The sequence below is a fragment of the Bos taurus genome, chromosome X (genome assembly GCF_002263795.3).
Source record: "Bos taurus isolate L1 Dominette 01449 registration number 42190680 breed Hereford chromosome X, ARS-UCD2.0, whole genome shotgun sequence".
Taxonomy (NCBI): Eukaryota; Metazoa; Chordata; class Mammalia; order Artiodactyla; family Bovidae; genus Bos; species Bos taurus.
The window spans coordinates 75,936,808-75,962,760 of NC_037357.1; the positions used below are offsets into that span (position 1 = coordinate 75,936,808).

Here is a 25,953-nt window from a genome sequence, read left to right on the forward strand (position 1 = left end):
GATCATGAACTCCTTATTGCCAAATTCAGACTTAAATTGAAGAAAGTAGAGAAAACCACTAGACCATTCAGGTATGACCTAAATCAAATCCCTTATGATCATACAGTGGAAGTGAGAAATAGATTTAAGGCCCTAGATCTGATAGAGTGCCCGATGAACTATGGAATGAGGTTCGTGACACTGTGCAGGACACAGGGATCAAGACCATCCCCGTGGAAAAGAAATGCAAAAAAGCAAAATGGCTGTCTGGGGAGGCCTTACAAATAGCTGTGAAAAGAAGAGAAGCGAAAAGCAAAGGAGCAAAGGAAAGATATAAGCATGTGAATGCAGAGTTCCAAAGAATAGCAAGAGACAAGAATGCCTTCTTCAGCAATCAATGCAAAGAAATAGAGGTAAACAACAGAACGGGAAAGACTACAGATCTCTTCAAGAAAATCAGAGATACCAAAGGAACATTTCATGCAAAGATGGGCACAATAAAGGACAGAAATGGTATGGACCTAACAGAAGCAGAAGATATTAAGAAGATGTGGCAAGAATACACAGAAGAACTGTACAAAAAAGATCTTCACGACCCAGATAATCACGATGGTGTGATCACTGACCTAGAGCCAGACATCCTGGAATGTGAAGTCAAGTGGGCCTTAGAAAGCATCACTACGAACAAAGCTAGTGGAGGTGATGGAATTCCAGTTGAGCTATTTCAAATCCTGGAAGATGATGCTGTGAAAGTGCTGCACTCAATATGCCAGCAAATTTGGAAAACTCAGCAGTGGCCACAGGACTGGAAAAGGTACATTTTCATTCTAATCCCAAAGAAAGGCAATGGTAAAGAATGCTCAAACTACCGCACGATTGCACTCATTTCACACGCTAGTAAAGTAATGCTCAAAATTCTCCAAGCCAGGCTTCAGCAATACGTGAACCGTGAACTTCCAGATGTTCAAGCTGGTTTTAGAACAGGCAGAGGAACCAGAGATCAAATTGCCAACATCTGCTGGATCATCGAAAAAGCAAGAGAGTTCCAGGAAAACATTTCTTTCTGCTTTATTGACTATGCCAAAGCCTTTGACTCTGTGGATCACAAGAAACTGTGGAAAATTCTGAAAGAGATGGGAATACCAGACCACCTGACCTGCCTCTTGAGAAATCTGTATGCAGGTCAGGAAGTAACAATCACAACTGGACATGGAACAACAGACTGGTTCCAAATAGGAAAAGAAGTACGTCAAGGCTATATATTGTCACCCTGCTTATTTAACTTATATGCAGAGTACATCATGAGAAATGCTGGACTGGAAGAAACACAAGCTGGAATCAAGATTGCCGGGAGAAATATCAATCACCTCAGATATGCAGATGACACCACCCTTATGGCAGAAAGTGAAGAGGAACTCAAAAAGCCTCTTGATGAAAGTGAAAGTAGAAAGTGAAAAAGTTGGCTTAAAGCTCAACATTCAGAAAACGAAGATCATGGCATCTGGTCCCATCACTTCATGGGAAATAGATGGGGAAACAGTGGAAACAGTGTCAGACTTTATTTTGGGGGGGCTCCAAAATCACTGCAGATGGTGACTGCAGCCATGAAATTAAAAGACGCTTACTCCTTGGAAGGAAAGTTATGACCAACCTAGATAGCATATTCAAAAGCAGAGGCATTACTTTGCCAAAAAAGGTTCGTCTAGTCAAGGCTATGGTTTTTCCTGTGGTCATGTATGGATGTGAGAGTTGGACTGTGAAGAAGGCTGAGCACCAAAGAATTGATGCCTTTGAACTGTGGTGTTGGAGAAGACTCTTGAGAGTCCCTTGGACTGCAAGGAGATCCAACCAGTCCATTCTGAAGGAGATCAGCCCTGGGATTTCTTTGGAAGGAACGATGCTAAAGCTGAAACTCCAGTACTTTGGCCACCTCATGCGAAGTGTTGACTCATTGGAAAAGACTCTGATGCTGGGAGGGATTGGGGGCAGGAGGAGAAGGGGACGACAGAGGATGATATGGCTGGATGGCATCACCGACTTGATGGACGTGAGTTTGAGTGAACTCCAGGAGATGGTGATGGACAGGGAGGCCTGGCGTGCTGCGATTCATGGGGTCGCAAAGAGTTGGACACGACTGAGCGACTGAACTGAACTGATGTACAAAATAGATAATTAATGAGAACCTACTATGTAGCACAGGCAACTCTACTCAATGCTCTGTGGTGACCTAAATAGGAAGAAAAACTAAAAAAAAAAAGGGGATATAAGTATATGTATAACTGACTCATTTTGTGGTACAGTAGAAACTAGCACAACATTGTAAAGCAATTATACTCCAACAAAAAGTTTTTAAAAAGAATGTGAATTCTACACACAGTTAAATTCCTTTTACTGTTTCCTAATAGCTAAAAAAACCAGCACTTATGCAATCTGAACCATGCACAAATCTAAACATCAAGGCTTAAAATGCCTCAAATGCACATAGCTCTTCAGAATTTATAATAAATGTTCATAGACAGTATCTTGCTTTAGCCTCCTTGGAGTTTCATGAGATATTATGAACTTACTCATTTTACAAATAATAAAGCTGAAGCACAGAGATGCTAAGCATCTTTCCCTAAGATTACTCTGGATCCTGCTGTCTCCCTCTAAATTTCAGAAGAAAAAAAAGAAAAAAAGATTTTGCTTATGCCCAGGTTTACTATACCACCCAGGCTTTTCTGAGTAACGAAATAAAATCAGGTATTGATACTGTCATATAGTCATATATGAATACTGAATGCCATGACCTCTCCAAGTTTTATAAAAATTGTGAAATCTGATGAAAGCAAAGGAATCCTCATCCCATAAAAAGACATGTGCAAATGTTCATAGTAGCATTATTCATATTAGCCAAAAAATGGAAACCAAACCACCCAAATGTCCATCACCTGATGAATGGATACACAAAATGTGGTATATCCATAATAGTGAAATATTACTTAGTCAAAAAAGAAATAGTGTACTGATAGAAGATGGGTAAAGCTTGAAAACACTAGGCTAAATAAAAGAAACTAGTCACAAAAGGCCACATGTTGTATGATTCCATTTACATGAAATGTCCAGAATAGGCACACCAGTAGAGACAAAGTAGTTTAGTGATTGTCTAGGGCTCTTGGTAGGTTGGAGGGAAATGGGGAGTGACTGCTCATGGGTATGGGCTTTCTTACTGAGGTGATAAAAACGTTCTAAAATTTAATGTGGTGATGGTTACAAAGCAATGAACACACTTTAAATCCATTGGATTGTACACTTTAAAAGGTGTACTGTGTGTACATAAATATAGCTCAATAAAGATGTTATTTTTAAAAAATTACAAACAGACATACAAATAACATTTGCCAGATAATTTCTGAAGGTTTGCTAAAGCCCTGAAGCCCATCTACAGGTGCAACACAAGGTCCAAGACACAAGGTCAGTAACTCTTGCTCTATAGAAACAAGAATCATCCTATTTTCTTTTTTACAGATAAGTTTTATTTCAGTTCCCACTACCACAACTGCCAAATCTATGCCTCCTACTTTTTAAGATCACTACTTTATTAGTTCACAAGACCACAATTTTCAACACTGATTAATTAAAAACCCTTAAATAGTACTTTCACAAATATAACTTTAAGAGCTACAAAGAACTTTTAGTAATTGAGTGACAATCGCTTGAAAGACATAGCTGGAATTCAAACATATAAAAGATAAAATTTCTGCCCTCAAGTAGCTTAAAATTGAATAAGTGAGATAAAAGTAAAACAACAGCATACAAAACAGATGGTGAATCTTGCATTAAAAAGGAAAGATTAGCAAGGAAGAATGATTGAAGGAAAGCTTCTTGGCAGAGGTAGACATTTAATGTTGAAGAATAGGTAGGATTTGAACACACAGAGGAAAAGTAAAGAGAATTCCAGGTGCGAGCAGAAGTTGGGATGTTGTTTCAGAACTGTTCCTAGGAACCATGAAGAAGGGCCTTAATGTCCATCTAAGTATCCTGACTTTATTTGGTAGGCTCAGAGAAACCAAAGAAGGCTGCTGAGTAGGGCAGTTAGTTAATCAAAGCAGTATATTAAGAAGATTAATTGTTCAGTAATTCGGGGGAACATGTAGAAGAAAGAAAAACTGGAGACAAGGAAACAATTTGGGAATCTGTTAAACGTTATGAAGTGAAAGAGCTACGCTATCTGCCCTGTATCTGTTCAACGTAGTAAACCCATAACCCAGAAATTGTTGCTGCCCACGTGAAGAGGCACAGAGCAGATAGCACGTTCACCTGATTCGAATGACTGAGGAATCAGTCATTCAGTCATTCGAACGAATGAATGAGGAATCAGTCATTCGAATGACTGAGGAATGACTCGAGATAAAGAGGAAACCGAAGCTTACCTAAAATGCTTCCTCCCTACACAAAGCGACGTTAAGCACCAGTACTGGGAAAGAGAGTAGAAGGCCTGTGTCACGTGACACCGCCCCTCAAAGAAAAGATCCCAACAGACCAGCTTCCCAACGCCAAGAACCTTAGCCAATTTCACTTCCAATCCCTGCCCACCCCCGCGAGACCCTCCACCTCCCCTACCCCTTCCGCTCTGGCTTACTTGTCCCTGATGATAGTCTGCAGCTCCCGGATCTGATCATTCATTGGCAGAAGCTTAAGCTGGGCCCCGATCTGCCGGGAGATTTCGCAGTCCCCTAGGAGGGAATCGCTGGCTGGAGCGTCATAGTTGCCAGTGCCACCGTTGTTTTCTGAGTTGAAGGTGGCGCCGCCGGAGGCCTGAGGGTCCAGCTCAGCCGGTACGCTAGAATGGGCGTGCCCGCTGAGGAGAGTCAGCGTGGCCGCGGAATCGCTGTTTCCCCCAGCGTGGGCCAGGATCAGGTCTCCAGCTTGCTGCGGCTCAGGGTTTTGGGTCGAGGCAGAGTTTACTTGCTGATTGTGACAGGGCATGGAGTCCGGACACCGTAACTCCGTGGCCATACACCAGGCCCCGGGCTGCCCCCGCAGCTACCGATCCCTACGGATAAAGAAGAGCAGGGAGAAACGGACAAAGCTCCTGTGCTCTCCCAGACGTCCCGCCTCCTAGCAACCTCTAACCCCCCTCTGCCCTCTCACCCCCCTGGCTTCCGCCGCTTCCCTTTTACGCTATGTCAAGGCCCCGCCCACACCAGACGTAAGGGCCCGCTTAAACACATGATTGGCTTTGCTCCCTGCCGCTCTGCAGCTCACCACTCGTTAACCCTTTGCGTTACCCTGGCTGCTTGACAGAACCTGACAGACGGGTGAGGCTAGGGATGCTTGGTTCTCGGGTCTTCCAGGAGCCCATAGGGATGCCATGCAGAATTTAAGTGAGTGATAGAACCAGGAAAGAACTAGGAGTGGAGGGTGATAAAATGGTGATACACAGAGGCCCACGTTTTCAGAATTTGTGTCTTGCCAGAAAAGTTAAACTTAAGGAACTACTGTAATCTACTGGGCTTCCCTCACGGCGCAGACAGTAAAGCGTCTGCCTGCAATGCGGGAGACCCGAGTTCAATTCCTGGGTCGGGAAGATCCCCTGGAGAAGGAAATGGCAATCCACTCCAGCACTTTTGCCTGGAAAATACCATAGGCGGAGGAGCCTGATAGGCTACAGTCCATGGGGTCCCAAAGAGTCGGACACGACTGAGTAATTTCACTTTCACTTTCACTTTCAATCTACTGTAAGCTTGCCTGTGTGACACCAAAAGGACATTAAAAGCCTAGCAGCCAGCTGAAGAGCCGGCCCTCTACTAGACTGTTCTACCAGCTGAAGCTTCCCAAGCGTGCTTGGCTGCTGGAGCTTTCCTTTATCTCTATTGGTTGAGCCCTACACTGTACAGTTACCATGGGAATTCTAACAGCATTTCAGGTCCACTACCGCTTTGTTTCTTTTAAATATCTGGAAAGACTTTTTTTAGTGTGCAGTCTCAGTATAAAGGCTTGAGGTAACGTCTAGGGCAGTACTTTTCAACACTTTTGTGTGTTAGAACAATTGTAAAGTTTGTTCAAATGCAGGTTGTTATGACTTACCTTTAAAATTCTGATTCAGTAGATCTGAGGTGGGACCCAAGAATCTTTATTTTTCACATGTAACCCAGAAATTCTGGTTTTTTTTTAAAGCAGTACTTTTTGAGAGCAGGTGACTTACTGACTCCCTTTTTGAAGAGCCTGAAAGTCAGTAACCTACTAATTCTACTAAAAAATTACTGAGCAGTATTTAACAAGTTCCCTTCGGTCTCTGGACTTGACTTTGCCCGCCTATAAGTGAGATGCATTAACTATTTGACCCCTAAATGTTCTTCCAATTTTGACATTCTATAATTCTATTTTGCCCTCCAAAAACCAATTCTTAAAATTCCTTGTTCCACACAGTAGCATAACCAACACGTGCAGAGATTCAAGCAAATATGATTAATGGTTAACAGGAATATCGAGGCCTTTGATAAGACTTGAGTCTTGATCTGGCTCTCTTTTCCATTTTTTCTTTGTTTGGTTGTTCTTTCCGTATTGGTATTAATGGTATTTTTCACCTTTTTTGTCTCCCATTTTCTCTGCTTTGTGTCTGACCCTCTAAGTCAGTACACTATTGGTTGTAATTATAGACAGCTTAAGTTTGATTGGATGAAAAAAATTGCAGCCCTGTACTATATAATCCCATTCCTTTTTGAAAGTCTGTGCATCTTTTTTCCTAGCACAGAGTATGACTCAAAGGATCTCTGGGTTTAAAAACTGAATCTGCTAACTTGAAGTGGGCAGGAGCAATTAAATGGCTACTTTGCCAATGAGTACTCTAAAGGAAAACATGGAAATATACTGTTTTTATTACTGATAATTTAAACAGAGTACAGTGAGACATCGACCCAAACTGTACTGAAGTCATTTTGTTTAGTGTCGCATTAGGCAAATGACTTTGTTCTCAGTCCCACAGAATATGAATTACAGCAGTACAACCACCAGTGTTCTTGTGTTTTCACTCTTAGGAAACAGCCATTCGTATACTTACCTGTACTAACCAATAATCATTAGCAAATCTATTTACCTAGTCAGTTTAATTATTCAAGATGCTATTGAAGTAAAATTCACTAATGATTTATGAGAACACCTTTAATTTGGTGGTTTATAATCAATAAAGAGCTTCTATACATTCTCTTTTAATTCTCAAAAAAAAGTTTGAGGATTATCAAGCCTCATTTATAGATGATATCTATGTAATTCTTTTTCTTAAAGTGATTTCTCCAAAGTCACACAAAATAGAGTAGAGCCAAGACAGGAACCTCAGTCTTTTCAACTTAAATCCAGTCTTTTTTTACACACACCTACAGATTCATGAAATCATTCCATTAACAAATAGTGGTTGAGTCCTTACTATTTTCCAGGAATGTTTCTAGGTGCTGGAATAGATACAAAGAAAAATGGATGAATATCTTAGAATTCTCTGTGGTTGTAGAGGTCATAGACGTAGTGGGTAGTATGGATCTTTGAAAACCAAAGGACAATAATAAGCAGCAAAGAAGCCTACACCAAAGATACTAACAGCAAAATTGACAGACGTGAATATAGTGCTTTTGTTTCCCACTTTTTGATGGAAATACAAAGCCAGATAAAGAAAAAGCAGAAAATGTCTCCTGTAATAATTGAGATGACTGTAAACTTCATTTTAGGTTTTGAGTTATAAATTTGAGATGAGCTCTAAAAAGTATGGGAAGCAATAAACCAACCGCATGTATCAGTAGACTTCCTTCACATGCATCTACATAGTGTTGTTCAGTCACCCAATTATGTCAGACTCTTTGAAACTGCATGGACTGCAGCATACCAAGCCTCCTTATCCCTCACCATCTCCCAAAGTTTGCCCAAGGTCATGTCCAATGCATCAGTGATGCCATCCAACCATCTTATCCTCTGATGCCCTTCTCCTTCTGCCCTCAATCTTTCCCAGCATCAGGGATTTTTCCAACGTGTCTGCTGTTCACATCAGATGACCAAAATACTGAAGTTTCAGCTTCAGCATCAGTCCTTCCAACAAGTATTCAGGGTTGATTTCCCTTAAGGTTGACTCATATGATCTCCTTGCTGTCCTAGGGACTTTCAGGAGTCTTCTCCAGCACCACAGTTCAAAGGCATCAATTCTTCTGGCACTCCACTTAACGGTCCAGCTCTCACAACCATACATGACCACTGGGAAGACCATAGCCTTGACTATATGCACCTTTGTCAGCAGAGTAATGTCTCTGCTTTTCAATACACTGTCTAGGTTTGTCATAGCTTTCCTGACAAGAAGCAAACATCCTTCTGATTTCACAGCTGCAGTCACCATCTGCAGTTTTTAGAGCCCAAGAAGAGGAAATCTGTCACTATTTCACCTTTTCCCCCTCTATTTGCCATGAAGTAATGGGGCAGGATGCCATGATCTTGTTTTTTTTTTTTTTAATATTTAGTTTTAAGCCAGCTTTTTCACTCTCCTCCTTCACCCTCATCAAGAAGTTCTTTAGTTTTTTCTGCCATTAGAGTGATATCATCCACATATCTGTGATTGTTGATGTTTCTACCACCTATCTTGATCCCAGCTTATAGCATCCAGCCCAGCATTTCTCATGATGTGCTCAGCATATAGATTAAACACGGTGACAGCAGACAGCCTGGTTATACTACATTCTCAATCTTGAACCAATCAGTTGTTCCATACAGGGTTCTTACTGTTTCTTCTTGACTGGTTTCTCAGGAGACAGGTAAGATGGTCTGATATTCCCATCCCTTTAAGAGCTTTCCACAGTTTATTATGATCCACAGTCAAAGGCTCTGGCACAGTCAGTGAAACAGAGGTAGATATTTTTTTCTAGAATTCCCTAGATTTCTCTATAATCCAGCGAATGTTGGCAATTTGATCTCTGGTTCTTCTTCCTTTTCTAAACTCACCTTGGACATCTGGACATTCTTGGTTCACATAATGCTGAAGCCTAGCATGCAAGATTTTAAACATGACCTTACTAACATGGGAGATGAATGCAATTGGTCCAATAGTTAGCACATTCTTTAGTACTACCCTTCTTGGCAGTTGGGATGAGGATTGACCTTTTCTAGTCCTGTGGCTACTGCTGGGTCTTCTGTATTTGCTGACATATTGAATGCAACACCTTGATGGCATCATCCTTTAGGATTTTGAATAGTTCTACTGGAATCCCATTGCATCCACTAGCTTTATTAACAGCAGTGCTTCCTAATGCCCAGTTGACTTCTCTCTCCAGAATGTCTGGCTCTGGGTGGCTGACCACACCATTGTAGTAATCCAGTTCATTTAGATCTTTTTTTGTACAGTTCTTTCGTGTATTCTTTCCATCTCTTCTTGATCTCTTCAGCATTGACTAGTCTCTACCATATTTGTCGTTTATTGTGACCATCTTTAAGCAAAATATTCCCTTGATATCTCCAATTTTCCTGAAAAGATCTCTAGTCTTTCCCCTTCTGTTGTTTTCTTCTAGTTTTATACACTGTTCATTGAAGAAGTCCTTCTTGTTTCTCTATGCTGTTCTTTGGCAATCTGCATTTAGTTGAGCATACCTTTTCCTTCCTCCCTTGCTTTTCGCTTCTCTTCTTTCTTTAGCTATTTGTAAGGCCTCTTCAGATAACCACTTTGTCTTGCTCTTCATTTTCTTTGGGATGGTTTTGTTCGCAGCCTCCTGTACAAAATTATGAACCTCAGTCCATAGTTCTTCGGGCACACTGTTTACAAGTTCTAATCCTGTGAATATATTCATTACCTCTACTGCATATTCATAGGGGATTTGATTAAAGTCATACCTGGCTGGCCTAGTGGTTTCCATGTTTTCTTCAGTTTAAGTGTGAATTTTGCTAAGAGAAACTGATGATCTGAGCCACAGTCAACTCCAGGTCTTGTTTTTTTGCTTACTGTATACAGCTTCTCCATCTTCAGCTACAAAGAATGTAATCAGTTTGATTTTGGTATTGACTGTTTGGTGATGTCCATGTATAAAGTCATCTCTTGTGTTGCTGGAAAAGGGTATTTGATATGACCAGTGCATTCTCTTGGCAGAATTCAGTTAACCATTGCCCTGCTTCATTTTGTTCTCCAAGGCCAATCTTGCCTGTCACTCCAGGTATCTCTTGACTTCCTATTTTTGCAGTCTGATTCTCAATGATAAATAGAACATCTCTTTTTGATGTTAGTTCTAGGAGGTCTTCTAGGTCTTCATAAAACTGATCAACTTCTGCTTCTTTGGCATTGGTGGTAGGATCATAGACTTGGATTACTGTGATGTTGAATGGCTTTCTTTGGAAATGAACCAAGATCATTCTGTCATTTTTGAGGTTGCACCCAAGTACTGCATTTCAGACTCTTGTTGATTATGAGGGCTACTCTATTTCTTCTATGGGATTCTTCCCCACAGTAGTAGATATAATGGTTATCCAGATTAAATTTGCCCATTCCCATCCATTTTAGTTCACTGATTCCTAAGATATCGATGTTCATTCTTTTGAGTTATAAATTTGAGATGAGCCCTCAGTGTGCTTCTCTTGTGGCTCAGCTGGTAAGGAATCTGCCTGCAATGCGGGAGACCTGGGTTCAATCCCTGGGTTGGGAAGATCCCCTGGAGAAGGGAAAGGCTACCCACTCCAGTATTCTGGCCTGGAGAATTCCATGGACTGCATAGTCCACGGGGTTGCAAAGAGTTAGACATGTCTGAGCAACTTTCACTTTCATTAAAAAGTACAGGAAGCAGTTAACCAATTTCATGTATCAGTGAATATCATACTTCACATGTATATACATACTACCTGTACAGAACACTTTTATATAGGTTATCTCATTCAACATTGTGAAGCAGTTAAGACTCCGTATTATAATTCCTGTTTTACAGGTGAGAAAATTGAAACTTAGGAACCTAATTTATAGCCACATGAAAGTGGTAGAGTTGAGAGAAGGCAGAAAAGTTAATTTATTATTAAATTATTAACTCTACTTTCCATGCAATATGCCTCAGTTATCTCACTTAAGCCTTTCAACAACCTTAGGAAGCAGACTCTATTTTGTTATCCCCATTTTATAGATAGAAAAACAGATGTAATGAGATTAAATTGATAATGTCACACAGGTGATAGATAAAGTGCAGGAGCCAAGATTGGAACCTAAGTTAGATCAAGTCAATTTGTTTCTATAGCCCAGGTCTTTAGATTAATCCAGATTGTAGTCATTTCCTATAGTAGAGACTCATCCAGATTATATTCCTCTGTCTCAACTGCAATACCAGATTTAACCTGTGGACCAAAAATCCTACTTTATGACTGAGCTGGGTAACTCTGATACAATTTTCTATTAATGCTTAGTACTCTGATGAACTCTTTGGCAATCCTTTTGTGCCATGAACTCAACAGTTCTTTAATTCAAGTTGAATTGGTTATGCTTATTAACATTGCATTGTAATTTTAAATTTCTTTTGAAAAAAATCTATTAATTAAAAGGATAACCAATGTTCTGAACAAATAGTGTGATTCACTTTTCTTTCCAACTGAATAGCTGTATCACCTTTCAGATGTATACTTGACTTCATTCTGTTGTTTCCAATGACCTCAAAATGTCTACTTGGATATTTTTCAGATATATACCTTACCTTATTTACTATTTACTTCCCCTTCTTCCAATATTTTTGAATGACTTTTCAAATACATATTGCCAGCCTTATGAAGTTAGTTAACTTGTGAGTATAAAACCTCTCCTGTAAATCCTAAACAATTCCTCGTAGATGTGTGGGGCAGGAAAGGCAGGTCTTGTATTAAAAAATTATACCATCTTGTATAAAAGAGTATACCTTGTATAAAAAGTATAAAAGAGAACCTATAAAAATGATATATTAAGAACTGAGATGTCTCATTTAGTGTTTTGTTGATTTTTTTTTATTGGGATGCTTTGATTCAATTCTATTTTTCTTTCATGTAAATTCTAGAGATTTATGTTTTGTGGTTACCTTGGGAGTTACCTAAGATATCTTATAAGAGCCTAACATTAATAACTTAAGTTCAGTCATAGACAAAAACCATACGCTTTAATTTCCCTCCGACTTTATTGTTGTCACAATTTACATTCGTTCCTATGTGTATCTTTAAACATATTTTATAGCTATTTTAAGTAATTTTTTAGATTCCAATTTTTTAATTGACAACATACAGTATTTGTTTTTCTCTGTCTGACTTACTTCACTAAGCATAATATCCTCCAGGTCCACCCATGTTGTTACAAATGGGAAAATTTCATTTTCTATTATAGCTGAGTAACATTCCATTGTATGTATACCATGTCTTTATACATTCCTCTGTTTTGATGGATATTTAGGTTGCTTCTATATCTTGTCAATAGCATTTTTTTATAAGGTAGGTTGAGTGGTGATGAATTTCCTCGGCTTAAGTTTGGGAAAATATCACTCCTTTATTTTGAGGAACAGTTTTGCTGGGATGGTATTCTTGGCATTATTTTTTTTCTTTCAGTACTTAGAATGGGTCATTCTACTCCATTCTTGTCTTCCTGGTTTCTGCTGAAAAAATCCACTGATTGTTTCATGGAGATTCCACTGTATGTTGCCAGTGACTTAGCTCTTGATACTTCCAAAAAACTCTTTTTTTTCTTTTTTTTAAAATATAAATTTATTTATTTTAATTGGAGGCTAATTACTTTACAATATTGTAGTGGTTTTGCCATACATTGACATGAATCTGCCATGAGTGTACATGTGTTCCCCATGCTGAACCTCCTCCCCACCTTCCTCCCCATCCTATCCTTCTGGGTCATCCCAGTGCACCAGCCCCAAGCACCCTGTCTCATGCATTGAACCTGGACTGGCAATCTGTTTCACATATGATAATAAATATACATGTTTCAATGCCATTCTCCCAAATCATCCCACACTCACCCTCTCCCACAGAGTTCAAAAGATTGTTCTATACATCTGTGACTCTTTTGCTGTCTCTCATATAGGGTTATCATTACCATCTTTCTAAATTCCATATGTATGCGTTAGTATACTGTATTGGTGTTTTTCTTTCTGGCTTGCTTCACTCTGTATAATAGGCTCCAGTTTCATCCACCTCATTAGAACTGATTCAAATGTATTCTTTTTAATACCTGAGTAATATTCCATTCTGTATATGGACCACAGCTTTCTTATCCATTTGTCTGCCGATGGACATCTAAGTTGCTTCCATATCCTGGCTATTATAAATAGTGCTGTGATGAACATTGGGGTACACGTGTCTCTTTCAATTCTGGTTTCCTCAGTGTGTATGCCCAGCAGTGGGATTGCTGGGTCATATGGCAGTTCTATTTCCAGTTTTTGAAGGAATCTCCACACTGTTCTACACAGTGGCTGTACTACTTTGCATTCCCAGCAACAGTGTAAGAGGGTTCCCTTTTCTCCACATCCTCTAGCAGCCATTCTGACTGGGGTGAGATGGTACCTCATTGTGGTTTTGATTTGCATTTCTCTGATAATGAGTGATGTTGAGCATCTTTTAATGTGTTGTTAGCCGTCTGTATGTCTTCTTTGGAGAAATGTCTGTTTAAGTCTTTGGCCCATTTTTTGTTGGGTCATTTATTTTTCTGGAATTGAGCTGCAGGAGTTGCTTGTATATTTTTGAGATTAATTCTTTGTCAGTTGCTTCATTTGCTATTATTTTCTCCCATTCTGAAGGCTGTCTTTTCATCTTGCTTATAGTTTCCTTCATTGTGCAAAAGCTTTTAAGTTTAATTAGATCCCATTTGTTTATTTTTGCTTTTATTTCCAATATTCTGGGAGGTGGGTCACAGAGAATCCTGCTGTGATTTAGGTTGGAGAGTGTTTGCCTATGTTTTCCTCTCGGAGTTTTATAGTTTCTGGTCTTACGTGTAGATCTTTAATCCATTTTGAGTTTATTTTTGTGAATGGTGTTAGAAAGTGTTCTGGTTTCATTCTTTTACAAGTGGTTGACCAGTTTTCCCAGCACCACTTGTTAAAGAGATTGTCTTTTCTCCATTGTATATTCTTGCCTCCTTTGTTGAAGATAAGGTGTCCATAGTTGCGTGGATTTATCTCTGGGCTTTCTGTTTTGTTCCATTGATCTATATTTCTGTCTTTGTGCCAGTACCATACTGTCTTGATGACTATTGCTTTGTAGTAGAGCCTGAAGTCAGGCAGGCTCATTCCTCTAGTTCCATTCTTCTTTCTCAAGATTGCTTGGGCTATTCGAGGTTTTTTGTATGTCCATAAAAATTGTGAAATTATTTGTTCTAGTTCTCTGAAAAATACTGTGTATAGCTTGATAGGGATTGCATTGAATCTATAGTTTGCTTTGGGTAGTATTCTCATTTTCACTATATTGATTCTTCCAATCCATGAACATGGTATATTTCTCCATCTATTTGTGTCCTCTTTGATTTCTTTAAGCAGTGTTTTATAGTTTTCTATATATAGGTCTTTTCTTTCCTTAGGTAGATATATTCCTAAATATTTTATTCTTTTCATTGCAATGGAGAATGGAATTGTTTCATTAATTTCTCTTTCTGTTTTCTCATTGTTTGTGTATAGGAATGCAAGGGATTTCTGTGTGTTGATTTTATATCCTGCCACTTTACTATATTCATTGATTAGCTCTAGTATTTTTCTGGTGGCATCTTTAGGGTTTTCTATGTAGAGGATCATGTCATCTGCAAACAGTGAGAGTTTTATTCTTCTTTTCCAATCTGGATTCCTTTTATTTCTTTTTCTGCTCTGATTGCTGTGGCCAAAACATCCAAAACTATGTTGCATAGTAGTGGTGAGAGTGGGCACCCTTGTCTTGTTCCTGACTTTAGGGGAAATGCTTTCAATTTTTCACCATTGAGGATAATGTTTCCTCTTGGTTTCTCATATATAGCTTCTATTATGTTGAGGTGTGTTCCTTATTTTCCTGCTTTCTGGAGGGTTTTTATCATAAATAAATGTTGAATTTTGTCAAAGGCTTTCTCTGCATCTATTGAGATAATCATATGGTTTTTATCTTTCAATGTGTTCATCTGGTGTATTATGTTGATTGATTTGTGGATATTGAAGAATCCTGCATCCCTGGGATAAAGATGTATGATCTTTTTAATGTGTTTTTGGATTCTGTTTGCTAGAATTTTGTTAAGGATTTTTGCATCTATGTTTATCAGTGATATTGGCCTGTAGTTTTCTTTCTTTGTGCCATCTTTGTCTGTTTTGGGTATTAGGGTGATGGTGACCGCATAGAATGAGTTTGGAAGTTTACCTTCCTCTGGAATTTCTGGAAAAGTTTGAGTAGGATAGGTGTTAGCTCTTCTCTAAATTTTTGGTAGAAAGGAGCTGTGAAGCTGTCTGGTCCTGGGCTTTTGTTTGTTGGAAGATTTCTGATTACTGATTCAATTTCTGTGCTTGTGATGGGTCTGTTAAGATTTTCTATTTCTTCCTGGTTCAGTTTTGGAAACTTGTACTTTTCTAAGAATTTGCCCATTTCTGCCAAGTTTTCCATTTTATTGACATATAATTGCTGATAGTAGTCTCTTATGATCCTTTGTATTTCTGTGTTGTTTGTTGTGATCTCTCCATCTTCATTTCTAATTTTGTTGATTTGATTCTTCTCCCTTTGTTTCTTGATGAGTCTGGCTAATGGTTGGTCAATTTTATTTATCTTCTCAAAGAACCAGCTTTTAGCTTTGTTGATTTTTGCTATGGTCTCTTCTGTTTCTTTTGCATTTATTTCTGCCCTAAGTTTTAAGATTTCTGTCCTGGGGTTCTTCATTTCTTCCTTTTCTAATTGCTTTAGGTGTAGAGTTAGGTTATTTATTTGACTTTTTTCTTGTTTCTTGAGGTAAGTCTGTATTGCTATGAGCCTTCCCCTTAGCACTGCTTTTACAGTGTGCCATAGGTTTGAGGTTGTTGTGTTTTCATTTTCATTCATTTCTATGTATATTTTGATTTCTTTTTTTATTTCTTCTGTGATTTGTTGGTTATTCAGCAGTGTGTTTTTCAGCCTCCATATGTTGGCATTTTTAATAGTTTTTCTCCTATAATTGACATCTAACCTTATTGCCTTGTGGTCAGAAAAGATGCTTGGAATGATTTCAATTTTTTTGAATTTACCAAGGCTAGATTTATGGCCCAGGATGTGATCTATCCTGGAGAAGGTTCCGTGTGCACTTGAGAAAAAGGGGAAATTCATTGTTCTGGGGTGAAATGTCCTATAAATATCAATTATGTCTAACTGATCCATTGTATCATTTAAAGTGTGTGTCTCCTTGCTAATTTTCTGTTTGGTTGAACTATCCATAGGTTTGAGTGGGGTATTAAAGTCTCCCACTATTACTGTGTTACTGTTAATTTCCCCTTTAATACATGTTAGCATTTGCCTTACATATTGTGGTGCTCCTATGTTGGGTGCATATATATTTATAATTGTTATATTTTCTTCCTGGATTGATCCTTTGATCATTATGTAGTGTCCTTCTTCGTCTCTTTTCACAGCCTTTATTTCAAAGTCTATATTATCTGATATGAGTATTGCTACTCCTGCTTTCTTTTGGTCTCCATTTGCGTGAAATGTCTTTTCCAGCCCTTCACTTTCAGTCTGTATGTGTCCCGTGTTTCGAGGTGGGTCTCCTGTAGACAACATATATAGGGGTCTTGTTTTTGTATCCATTCACCCAGTCTTCGTCTTTTGGCTAGGACATTCAACCCATTTACATTTAAGATGAAATTGATAAGTATGATCCTGTTGCCATTTACTTTATTGTTTTGGGTTCCAGTTTATACACCCTTTTTGTGTTTCCTGTCTAGAGAAGATCCTTTAGCATTTGTTCGAGAGCTGGTTTGGTGGTGCTGAATTCTCTCAGCTTTTGCTTGTCTGTAAAGCCTTTGATGTCTCCTTCATATTTGAAGGAGATCCTTGCTGGGTACAGTAATCTGGATTGTAGGTTTTTCTCTTTCATCACTTTAAGTATATCCTGCCATTCCCTTCAGGCCTGAAGAGTTTCTATTGAAAGATCAGCTGTTACTCTTATGGGAGTACCCTTGTGTATTATTTGTTGTTTTTCCCTTGCTGCTTTTAATATTTGTTCTTTGTGTTTGATCTTTGTTAATTTGATTAATATGTGTCTTGGGGTGTTTCACCTTGCGTTTATCCTGATTGGGAATCTCTGGGTTTCTTGGACTTGGGTGACTATTTCCTTCCACATTTTAAGGAAGTTTTCAACTATTATCTCCTCAAGTATTTTCTCATGGTCTTTCTTTTTGTCTTCTTCTTCTGGGACTCCTATGATTCGAATGTCGGGGCGATTAACATTGTCCCAGAGGTCTCTGAGGTTATCCTCATGTCTTTTAATTCTTTTTTTCTTTTTTCCTCTCTGCTTCATTTGTTTCTACCATTCTATCTTCTGCTGCACTTATCCTATCTTCTGCCTCCGTTATTCTACTGTTGGTTCCCTCCTGAGTGTTTTTTATCTCATTTATTGCATTATTCATTAGATATTGACTCTTTTTTATTTCTTCTAGGTCCTTGTTAAGCCTTTTGTGCATCTTCTTGATCCTTGTCTCCAGGATATTTATATGTAACACCATTGTGTTTTCAAGATTTTTGATCATTTTCACTATCATTATTCTGAATTCTTTATCAGGTAGATTCCCTAACTCTTCCTCATTTGTTTGGTTTGGTGGGCATTTGTCCTGTTCCTTTACCTGCTGAGTATTTCTCTGCCTTTTCATCTTGTTTATATTGCTGTGTTTGGGGGTGGCCTTTCTGTATTCTGTCAGTTTGTGGTTCCTTTTTATAGTGGAGGTCCCTCACTGTGGGTGGGTTTGTATGGGTGGGTCTTGAAGGTTTCCTGGTTAAGGAAGCTTGTGTCGGTGTTCTGGTGGGTGGAGCTGGATTTCTTCTCTCCAGGCTGCAATGAAGTGTCCAGTAGTGAGTTTTGAGATGTCAATAGGTTTGGTGTGACTTTGGGCAGCCTGTATACTGAATCTCAAGGCTATGTTCCTGTGCTGATGGAGAATTTGCATGGTATGTCTTGCTCTGGAACTTGTTGGCTCTTGGGTGGTGCTTGGTTTCAGTGTAGATATAGAGGCTTTTGATGAGCTCTTATCGATTAATGTTCCCTGAAGTCAGGAGTTATCTGGTGTTCTCAGGTTTTGGACTTAAGCCTCCTGCCTCTAGTTTTCAGTCTTATTCTTACAGTAGCCTCAAGACTTCTCCATCTATACAGCACTGATGATAAAATATCTTGGTTAATGATGAAAAGTTTCTCCACAGTGAGGGACACCCAGAGAGATTCACAGTGTTACATGGAGAAGAGAAGAGGGAGGAGAGAGATAGAGGTGACCAGGAGGAGAAGAAGGGGAATCAAACAGGGAGAGAGCCAGGTAGCCAGTAATCACTTCCTATGTGCTCTCCACAGTCTGGATCCCTCAGAGATGTTCACAGAGTTACACAGAGAAGAGAAGAGGGAGGAAGGAGACAGAGGTGGCCAGGAGGAGAAAAGGGGGAATCAAAAGGAGAGAGACAGATCCAGTCAGTAATCAGTTCCCTAAGCGTTCTCCACAACCTGGAACACACAAAGAGATTCACAGAGTTGGGTAGAGAAGAGAAGGAGGAGATAGAGGCGACCTAGTGGAGAAAAGGGAGAGTCCAAAGGGGGAAGAACAATCAAGCCAGTAATCTCACTCTCAAATAAAAATGGGTACTGAAGACTCGGTTCTTAAAGGTACAAAATTGATAACAAATACCAAAAAGCAAAGATTAAAAATCTAGAGTAGAGGTTGCTCCTGCTGCTAAGTCACTTCAGTCACGTCCAACTCTGTGCAACTCCATAGACAGCAGCCCACCAGGCTCTGCCATCCCTGGAATTCTCCAGGCAAGAGTACTGGAGTGGGTTGCCATTGCCTTCTCCAAGAGTACAGGTTAGAGTCTCAAAAATACAATATTAAAAAAACAAAACAAAGTCACAAAAATTATAATATATATATATGAAGTTTGCTTTAAAAATAGGGTTTTGGGGGGAAGGTAATAGTAGGTTATAAAAATGAAAATTAATGAATGTGAGAGTTGGACTGTGAAGAAAGCTGAGCACCAAAAAATTTATGCTTTTGAACTGTGATGTTGGAGAAAACTCTTGAGAGTCCCTTGGACTGCAAGGAGATCCAACCAGTCCATTCTAAAGGACATCAGCCCTGGTGTTCTTTGGAAGGAATGATGCTGAAGCTGAAACTCCAGTACTTTGGCCACCTCATGTGAAGAGTTGACTCTGGAAAAGACTCTGATGCTGGGAGGGATTGGGGGCAGGAGGAAAAGGGGACGGCAGAGGATGAGATGGCTGGATGGCATCGCTGACTTGATGGACATGAGTTTAAGTGAACTCCGGGAGTTGGTGATGGACAGGGAGGCCTGGCATGCTGCGATTCATGGGGTCGCAAAGAGTTGGGCACGACTGAGTGACTGAACTGAACTGAACTGAACTGAGAGGACTTAAAATTAAAAAGAAATTTAATTTAAAAATTATAATAGTAAAAATATATTTAGGACTTTCTCTGGAGCTGTTGGGGACAGTGTGGGTTCAGTTCATTTTTCAGATAATTCTTTGACCCAGCTTATACTTCTCAAGATCTCTAGGCCCCTTCTATGTAGTCGGTGCTAACTGCAGGTTTTAACCTGTTGCACCTGTCACTTTCAACGTGGTTCCCTCTTTATTTTAGCTTCTGTTTGCTGGTCTCTTCAATGTCTAATTTCCGCCCTGACACAAGGGGGCGATGGTGGTCACTTTTTTAGGCTCACTTGTTCAGTTGTGCTGTGAGGAGGGAGGAACACTGCAAACAAGTATCACTGGCATGTGTGGGGAGTGCTCGCAGTGTTTCAGCCACACTGGGTTTGCCCCTGCTCGCTCATGGTGTGTGTGCTTTCAAGGTCTACACTTCTCAGGCTCTAGGTTGCTCTGCCAGGAACTGTCTGAGGTGGGCCCTGGGTTGCGTGCACTTCTCAGGTCTAAGCCACTCAGGTTCAGGTTCTCAGGTACTCCACAAAGGCATAGTCTCGGTTGGGCCTGCGTTTTAGTCCCTTCCCAAGTCCGAGCAGCTCAGATGACCAGGTGTTTGGTGAGCGCAGTTACCCCAGGGGGGAGATGCATCTTATCGCCTCCCCCATCCCAGCCACATGGTTTTCTGGGTGTACAACTGGTGTGCACCTTCTCAGGTGTGCCGTGTGTCTCTTCTGGGGTGCTGATCTCTGACTGTGACCCTCGCAGCAGACATAAACAGTCCAGAATTCCAAAAAGTCTTGGTTTGCAACGAAGCCTGCTTGCAGTTTGGTAGAGGATACCTCTCTGGGGCCACAATTGCTGCCTTCTGGTTCTGTCTGCCCTCGCCTGCCTGTCTCCGGTGGGGGAACGGGCCGGTCTGCAGCTGGCTAGCTCTGCTGAGTCCTTTGTTCTGTAAGTGGGCCTGGCAGTGTCTTAGGGCTTTTCTCGGGATTGTTCTCTCTCTGTCTCTTTCTCTTTTTTTTTTTCTCTCTCTCTCTGGCTATCCCACAGTCTGGGTTGCTATCTCAAGTTAGTTCCCTTAAATTGCCCTCGGGGCATTTAGGCCCGATCCTTACCTTAAGCAATGCAGCCCGCACCTCCCTGTCTAGCCCCCGCTTGCAAGTGATGGATGTGAGCGTCTGGGCTGCTTCTCCACTGGGAGTTGCCATTAGGCACGTAATGTGTGGGTTTTAATGCTCAAACTACCACACAATTGCACTCATCTCACATGCTAGCAAAGTAATGCTCAAAATGCTCCAAGCCAGGCTTCAGCAATATGTGAACCGTGAACTTCCTGATGTTCAAGCTGGTTTTAGAAAAGGCAGAGGAACCAGAGATCAAATTGCCAACATCCACTGGATCATTGAAAAAGCAAGAGAGTTCCAGAACAACATCTATTTCTGCTTTATTGACTATGCCAAAGCCTCTGACTGTGTGGATCACAAGAAACTGTGGGAAATTCTGAAAGAGATGGGAATCCCAGACCACCTGACTTGCCTCTTGAGAAATCTGTATGCAGATCAGGAAGCAACAGTTAGAACTGGACATGGAACAACAGACTGGTTCCAAATAGGAAAAGGAGTACGTCAAGGCTGTATATTGTCACCCTGCTTATTTAACTTCTATGCAGAGTACATCATGAGAAATGCTGGACTGGAAGAAACACAAGCTGGAATCAAGATTGCCGGGAGAAATATCAATAACCTCAGATATGCAGATGACACCACCCTTATGGCAGAAAGTGAAGAGGAACTCAAAAGCCTCTTGATGAAAGTGAAAGTGGAGAGTGAAAAAGTTGGCTTAAAGCTCAACATTCAGAAAACGAAGATCATGGCATCCAGTCCCATCACTTCATGGGAAATAGATGGGGAAACAGTGGAAACAGTGTCAGACTTTATTTTTCTGGGTTCCAAAATCACTGCAGATGGTGACTGCAGCCATGAAATTAAAAGACGCTTACTCCTTGGAAGGAAAGTTATGACCAACCTAGATAGCATATTGAAAAGCAGAGGCATTACTTTGCCAAAAAAGGTTCGTCTAGTCAAAGCTATGGTTTTTCCTGTGGTCATGTATGGATGTGAGGGTTGGACTGTGAAGAAGGCTGAGCGCTGAAGAATTGATGCTTTTGAACTGTGGTGTTGGAGAAGACTCTTGAAAGTCCCTTGGACTGCAAGGAGATCCAACCAGTCCATTCTGAAGGACATTAGCCCTGGTGTCCTTTGGAAAGAATGATGCTAAAGCTGAAACTCCAGTACTTTGACCACCTCATGCGAAGTGTTGACTCATTGGAAAAGACTCTGATGCTGGGAGGGATTGGGGGCAGCAGGAGAAGGGGATGACAGAGGATGAGACGGCTGGATGGCATCACTGACTCGATGGATGTGAGTCTGAGTGAACCCCAGGAGTTGGTGATGGACAGGGAGTCTGGGCGTGCTGCAATTCATGGGGTGGCAAAGAGTCGGACACAACTGAGCGACTGAACTGAACTGAATTATTTATTTATTTATTTTTCCTCCCAGTTATGTTGCCCTTTGAGATTCCAAGACTCACCACAGACTCACCAGTGAGAGTGTTTCCTGGTGTTTGGAAACTTCTCTTTATTAAGACTCCCTTCCTGGGATGGATCTCCATCCCTACCTCTTTTGTCTCTCTTTTTATCTTTTACATTTTGTCTTACCTCCTTTCAAAGACAATGGGCTGCCTTTCTTGGTGCCTGATGTCCTCTGCCAGCAATCAGAAGTTGTTTTGTGGAGTTTGCTCAGCATTCAAATGTTCTTTTAATGAATTTGTGGGGGAGAAAGTGGTCTCCCCATCCTATTCCTCTGGTATCTTAGGACCACCCCTTTCTCTTTGTTTTGACTTTTGACAACTTGATAATAAAATGTCTTGTGTTGGATTTTAGGGAATTCATCTTATTTGATGATTTGGCTACTTTTACATCTGGATATCTGTTTCCTTCTCAAGATATGGGGCTTTTTTCACTCATTATTTCTTTGAATAAGCTTTCTGGTCCTTTCTCTCTTCTCCTTTTGGAACTTCCATACTGCTTATATTGGATGTCTTGATGGTTTTCCATAAGTCCCTTTACTTTTTTCTTTTTTATTCTTGTTACTCTGATTGGGTTATTTCTAATGAATTGTCTTGAAATTTACTGATCCTTTCTTTCTTTGATCTAGTTTGTTGTTGAACCCCTATAATGATTTTTTCACATAATTATTACAGTCCTTAGCTCCTTAATTTGTATTTGGCTTTTAAAAAATATTTTCTGTCTCTTTGTTGCAATTCTCACTTACAATCCTCTTGACCTCAGTGAGCATTTTAATGACATCTATTTTGAATTTTCTGTCAGGTAAATCATATCACTTCCTTTCATTTGAGTTGATTTTTGTAGACTGATCTTGTTCCTTTGCTTGGAACATCTTTGATTGAGTTTTCATTTTTATTGTCTCTCTCTGCATGTTCATATCTTTGCATTGGACAAAGTAGACACCTCTCCTGGTCTTCACACTGACTCGTACAGGAGACAACGCCTACCAATCAACCCAGCCAGATTCTGGGATTCTCTATCAACCCTATGACTCCCCAAGGAGAAGCTGGCAGCTATGGTTTTGTCATGTCAATTTGTGGTGAGCCAGCAGAGTGACATATGTTGTCTGCCAGCCCAAGCTTCCATATCCCTTCTTCCCCAGGCTGCTTGACTGTGGTGGACCCAGCTGAGACTGGCAGGGCGGAGGTAAGTACTCTGGAGAAGTTGGGGGCATTGTACATACAGCTTGACTCTTTCCCTCCCCAGGGGGGAAGCAGAGAGTTTGGTTTTTTTGTCCACATGTTCTATACTGGACAGGAGTGGGAGCTGTGATGTCTGCAAACCAAAAGGTTCATATACCATGACCAAGTGGGATTTATCCCTGGAATATGAAGGTGGTTCAATGTAACAAACTCAAATAATACATCAACATCCAGAGAATAGAGGATAACACCACAAGACCATATCAATAGATGGAGAAAAAGCAGTTGTCAAAATTCAACAGTTTCATGTTAAAAACTTCCAGCAAATTAGGAGCAAATGGAAGATACCTCTACATAATAAAGATTACATATGAAAAACCTACAGATAACATCGTACACAATGGTAAAAAGCTGAACGTTTTTCCTTTAAAAGCAAGATTAAGATAAGGATGCTCACCTCTCACTACTTCCATTTAACACAGTATTAGAAGTCTTAGCCACAGTAATTAGGCAAAAAAGAAATACAAGTTATCTAAATTGGAAAGTAAGAAAAAAAAACTAACCCTTTTATATATAAAACCCCAAAAACATCATTAAAAAAAAAAAACTATTAGAACTAAAAATGAGTTTACTAAAGTTACAGAATGCAAAGGGGCTTCCCTGGTGGTTTTTTGGTAAAGAATCTGCCTGAAATGTAGGAGATGTGGGTTCAATCCTTGGGTCAGGAAGATGCCCTGAAGGAGGGCGTGGCAACCCATTCCAGTATTTTTGCCTGGTTAATCCAATGGATAGAGGAGCCTGGTGGGCTGTAGTCCATAGGATCACAAAGAGTCAGACATGACTGAACCAACTGAGCATGTACACAAGCACAGAGTACAAAATCAACACACAAAAGTCATTTGAATTTATATACATTAGTGAAAAACTATCTGAAAAGGAAATTAGGAAAATAATCATTTTGTGTTATAGTACCATTAAGAAAAAAAATTTTAGAAATAAATTTAATCAAAGAGGTGAAAGACTCGTATACTGAAAACAACAAAATATTGCTGAAGGTGGTTAAATAGGACTCAAGCAAATGGAAAGATGAATTGTGTTCATGGATTGCAAGCTAATATTGTTAAAATGTTAAAATGTTTCTCCCCAAAGAAATCTGCAGACTTGATGCAATATAAAAAATCCAAAGACATTTTAATTAATTAATTAATTTAGTTATTTATTGAAAAGGGTTGAATTTAATCTTTATTTACAGGACATTGCAAGATATGAAATTCCACATAGAAATAAGAAACTCATTGAGAGGAGAAGCTTCATACAGTATGTACAGTTTGGAACTGTTCAAGTACAGTTTTGTTGTAAAAAGTGCTACAATAACAAACCACATTTAAAAAGAGTTCTTAGTAGAGAAACAGTAAGACAAACTTATACAAAGCATAGTACACAACGAACAACTCTAAGACTCAGATGTACATCTAAAAGTTGAAGGTCCCAGCAGAGCCATCCTGCACTTGGAATGTATAGCCTTCAGAGGTAGTTTCTGGCACAACATTTTGATCTTCCTCTTCCTCTACAAAGAAATACTTCTCGATTAAGTTTAATGAAGCTTTGTACACAGACTCATTTTCATGGTTTTGTAGAGCTTCAATTTTGTCCAAACCTCTACATTCTTCAATCATTATACTAAGTTTCTCAGTTTCACCTAGTTTCTCAGCAGCCCAAAAGATATTTGAAATGGCATCCAGAATAACCAGACCAATTTTGGTATCTTTTGCAGTTAGGAGGTTCATCAACAGCTCTATTATGCCACAATGAACAAGGTACACGATCTGCTCAACAGTTCCTCCACTTGTATAGTTATTCACAGCCCATGTGGCTTCCTTTTATGTCTTAAAGTCTGTCTTTGAGAGAAGGCCAACAAGGAATGGGACTAATCCATGATTCACAACTTGTTGTATCTGGTGCTGGCGGCCAGCTGAGATGTTTGACATTGTCCACGTAGCTTCCTTCTGAATATTAGTTTTGGAGTTTGTCAGCAGGCTGGGAAATACAGCAAGTGCTCCTGCATCTATTACAACCTGTGTTTGTTCATGTGTCCCAGTGACAATATTTCCTGTGGCTCTGAGCACAGGAGTCACAACTGGCAATTCAGTAGCTCCTAAAAGCTTCACAAGTTGGGGTACAACCCCAGTTTTCACAATCATTTCAATCCATTCATTTGGACCACCAGTAAGGTAGGAAATAGCCCAGCAGGTATCAGCTAATACTTCTGGATCATCGTGATGTAGGAGATGAATTAAAGTAGGAAGAATCTGCTCAATAGCCTCTAAGAGGGGTGCAGGATTCTTGTTGGGACAAAGATTTGAAAGTGTCCAGGTAAGACTGCGTAAGTAACCACATACTAGAGATGACATATCAGGGACAACCAGAAGTGCCAATAGCGGATCAACTGCACCATCAGATCAGATCAGATCAGTCTCTCAGTCGTGTCCAACTCTTTGCGACCCCATGAATCGCAGCACGCTAGGCCTCCTTGTCCATCACCAACTCCCGGGGTTCATTCAGACTCACGTCCATCGAGTCAGTGATGCCATCCAGCCATCTCATCCTCTGTCGTCCCCTTCTCCTGCTGCCCCCAGGCCCTCCCAGCATCAGAGTCTTTTCCAATG

The 25,953-nt window shown here is 40.1% G+C and overlaps 1 protein-coding gene and 1 pseudogene across 2 annotated transcripts in view; both read right to left on the reverse strand.

The window, feature by feature from the left end:
- Positions 1–5,084, reverse strand: part of UPRT (uracil phosphoribosyltransferase homolog) — a 30,171-nt gene extending 25,087 nt beyond the window's left edge. Inside the window, exon 1 of one of the 2 annotated variants that reach the window (XM_005227971.5) lies at positions 4,601–5,084. In XM_005227971.5, coding sequence (XP_005228028.1) covers positions 4,601–4,977 — 377 coding nt within the window. In that variant the 5' untranslated portion in view covers positions 4,978–5,084. 2 annotated transcript variants of the gene reach the window in all.
- A 19,675-nt stretch (positions 5,085–24,759) lies between these two features.
- Positions 24,760–25,746, reverse strand: LOC784443 (importin subunit alpha-1-like; annotated as a pseudogene).
- Between the last annotated feature and the right edge of the window lie 207 nt (positions 25,747–25,953).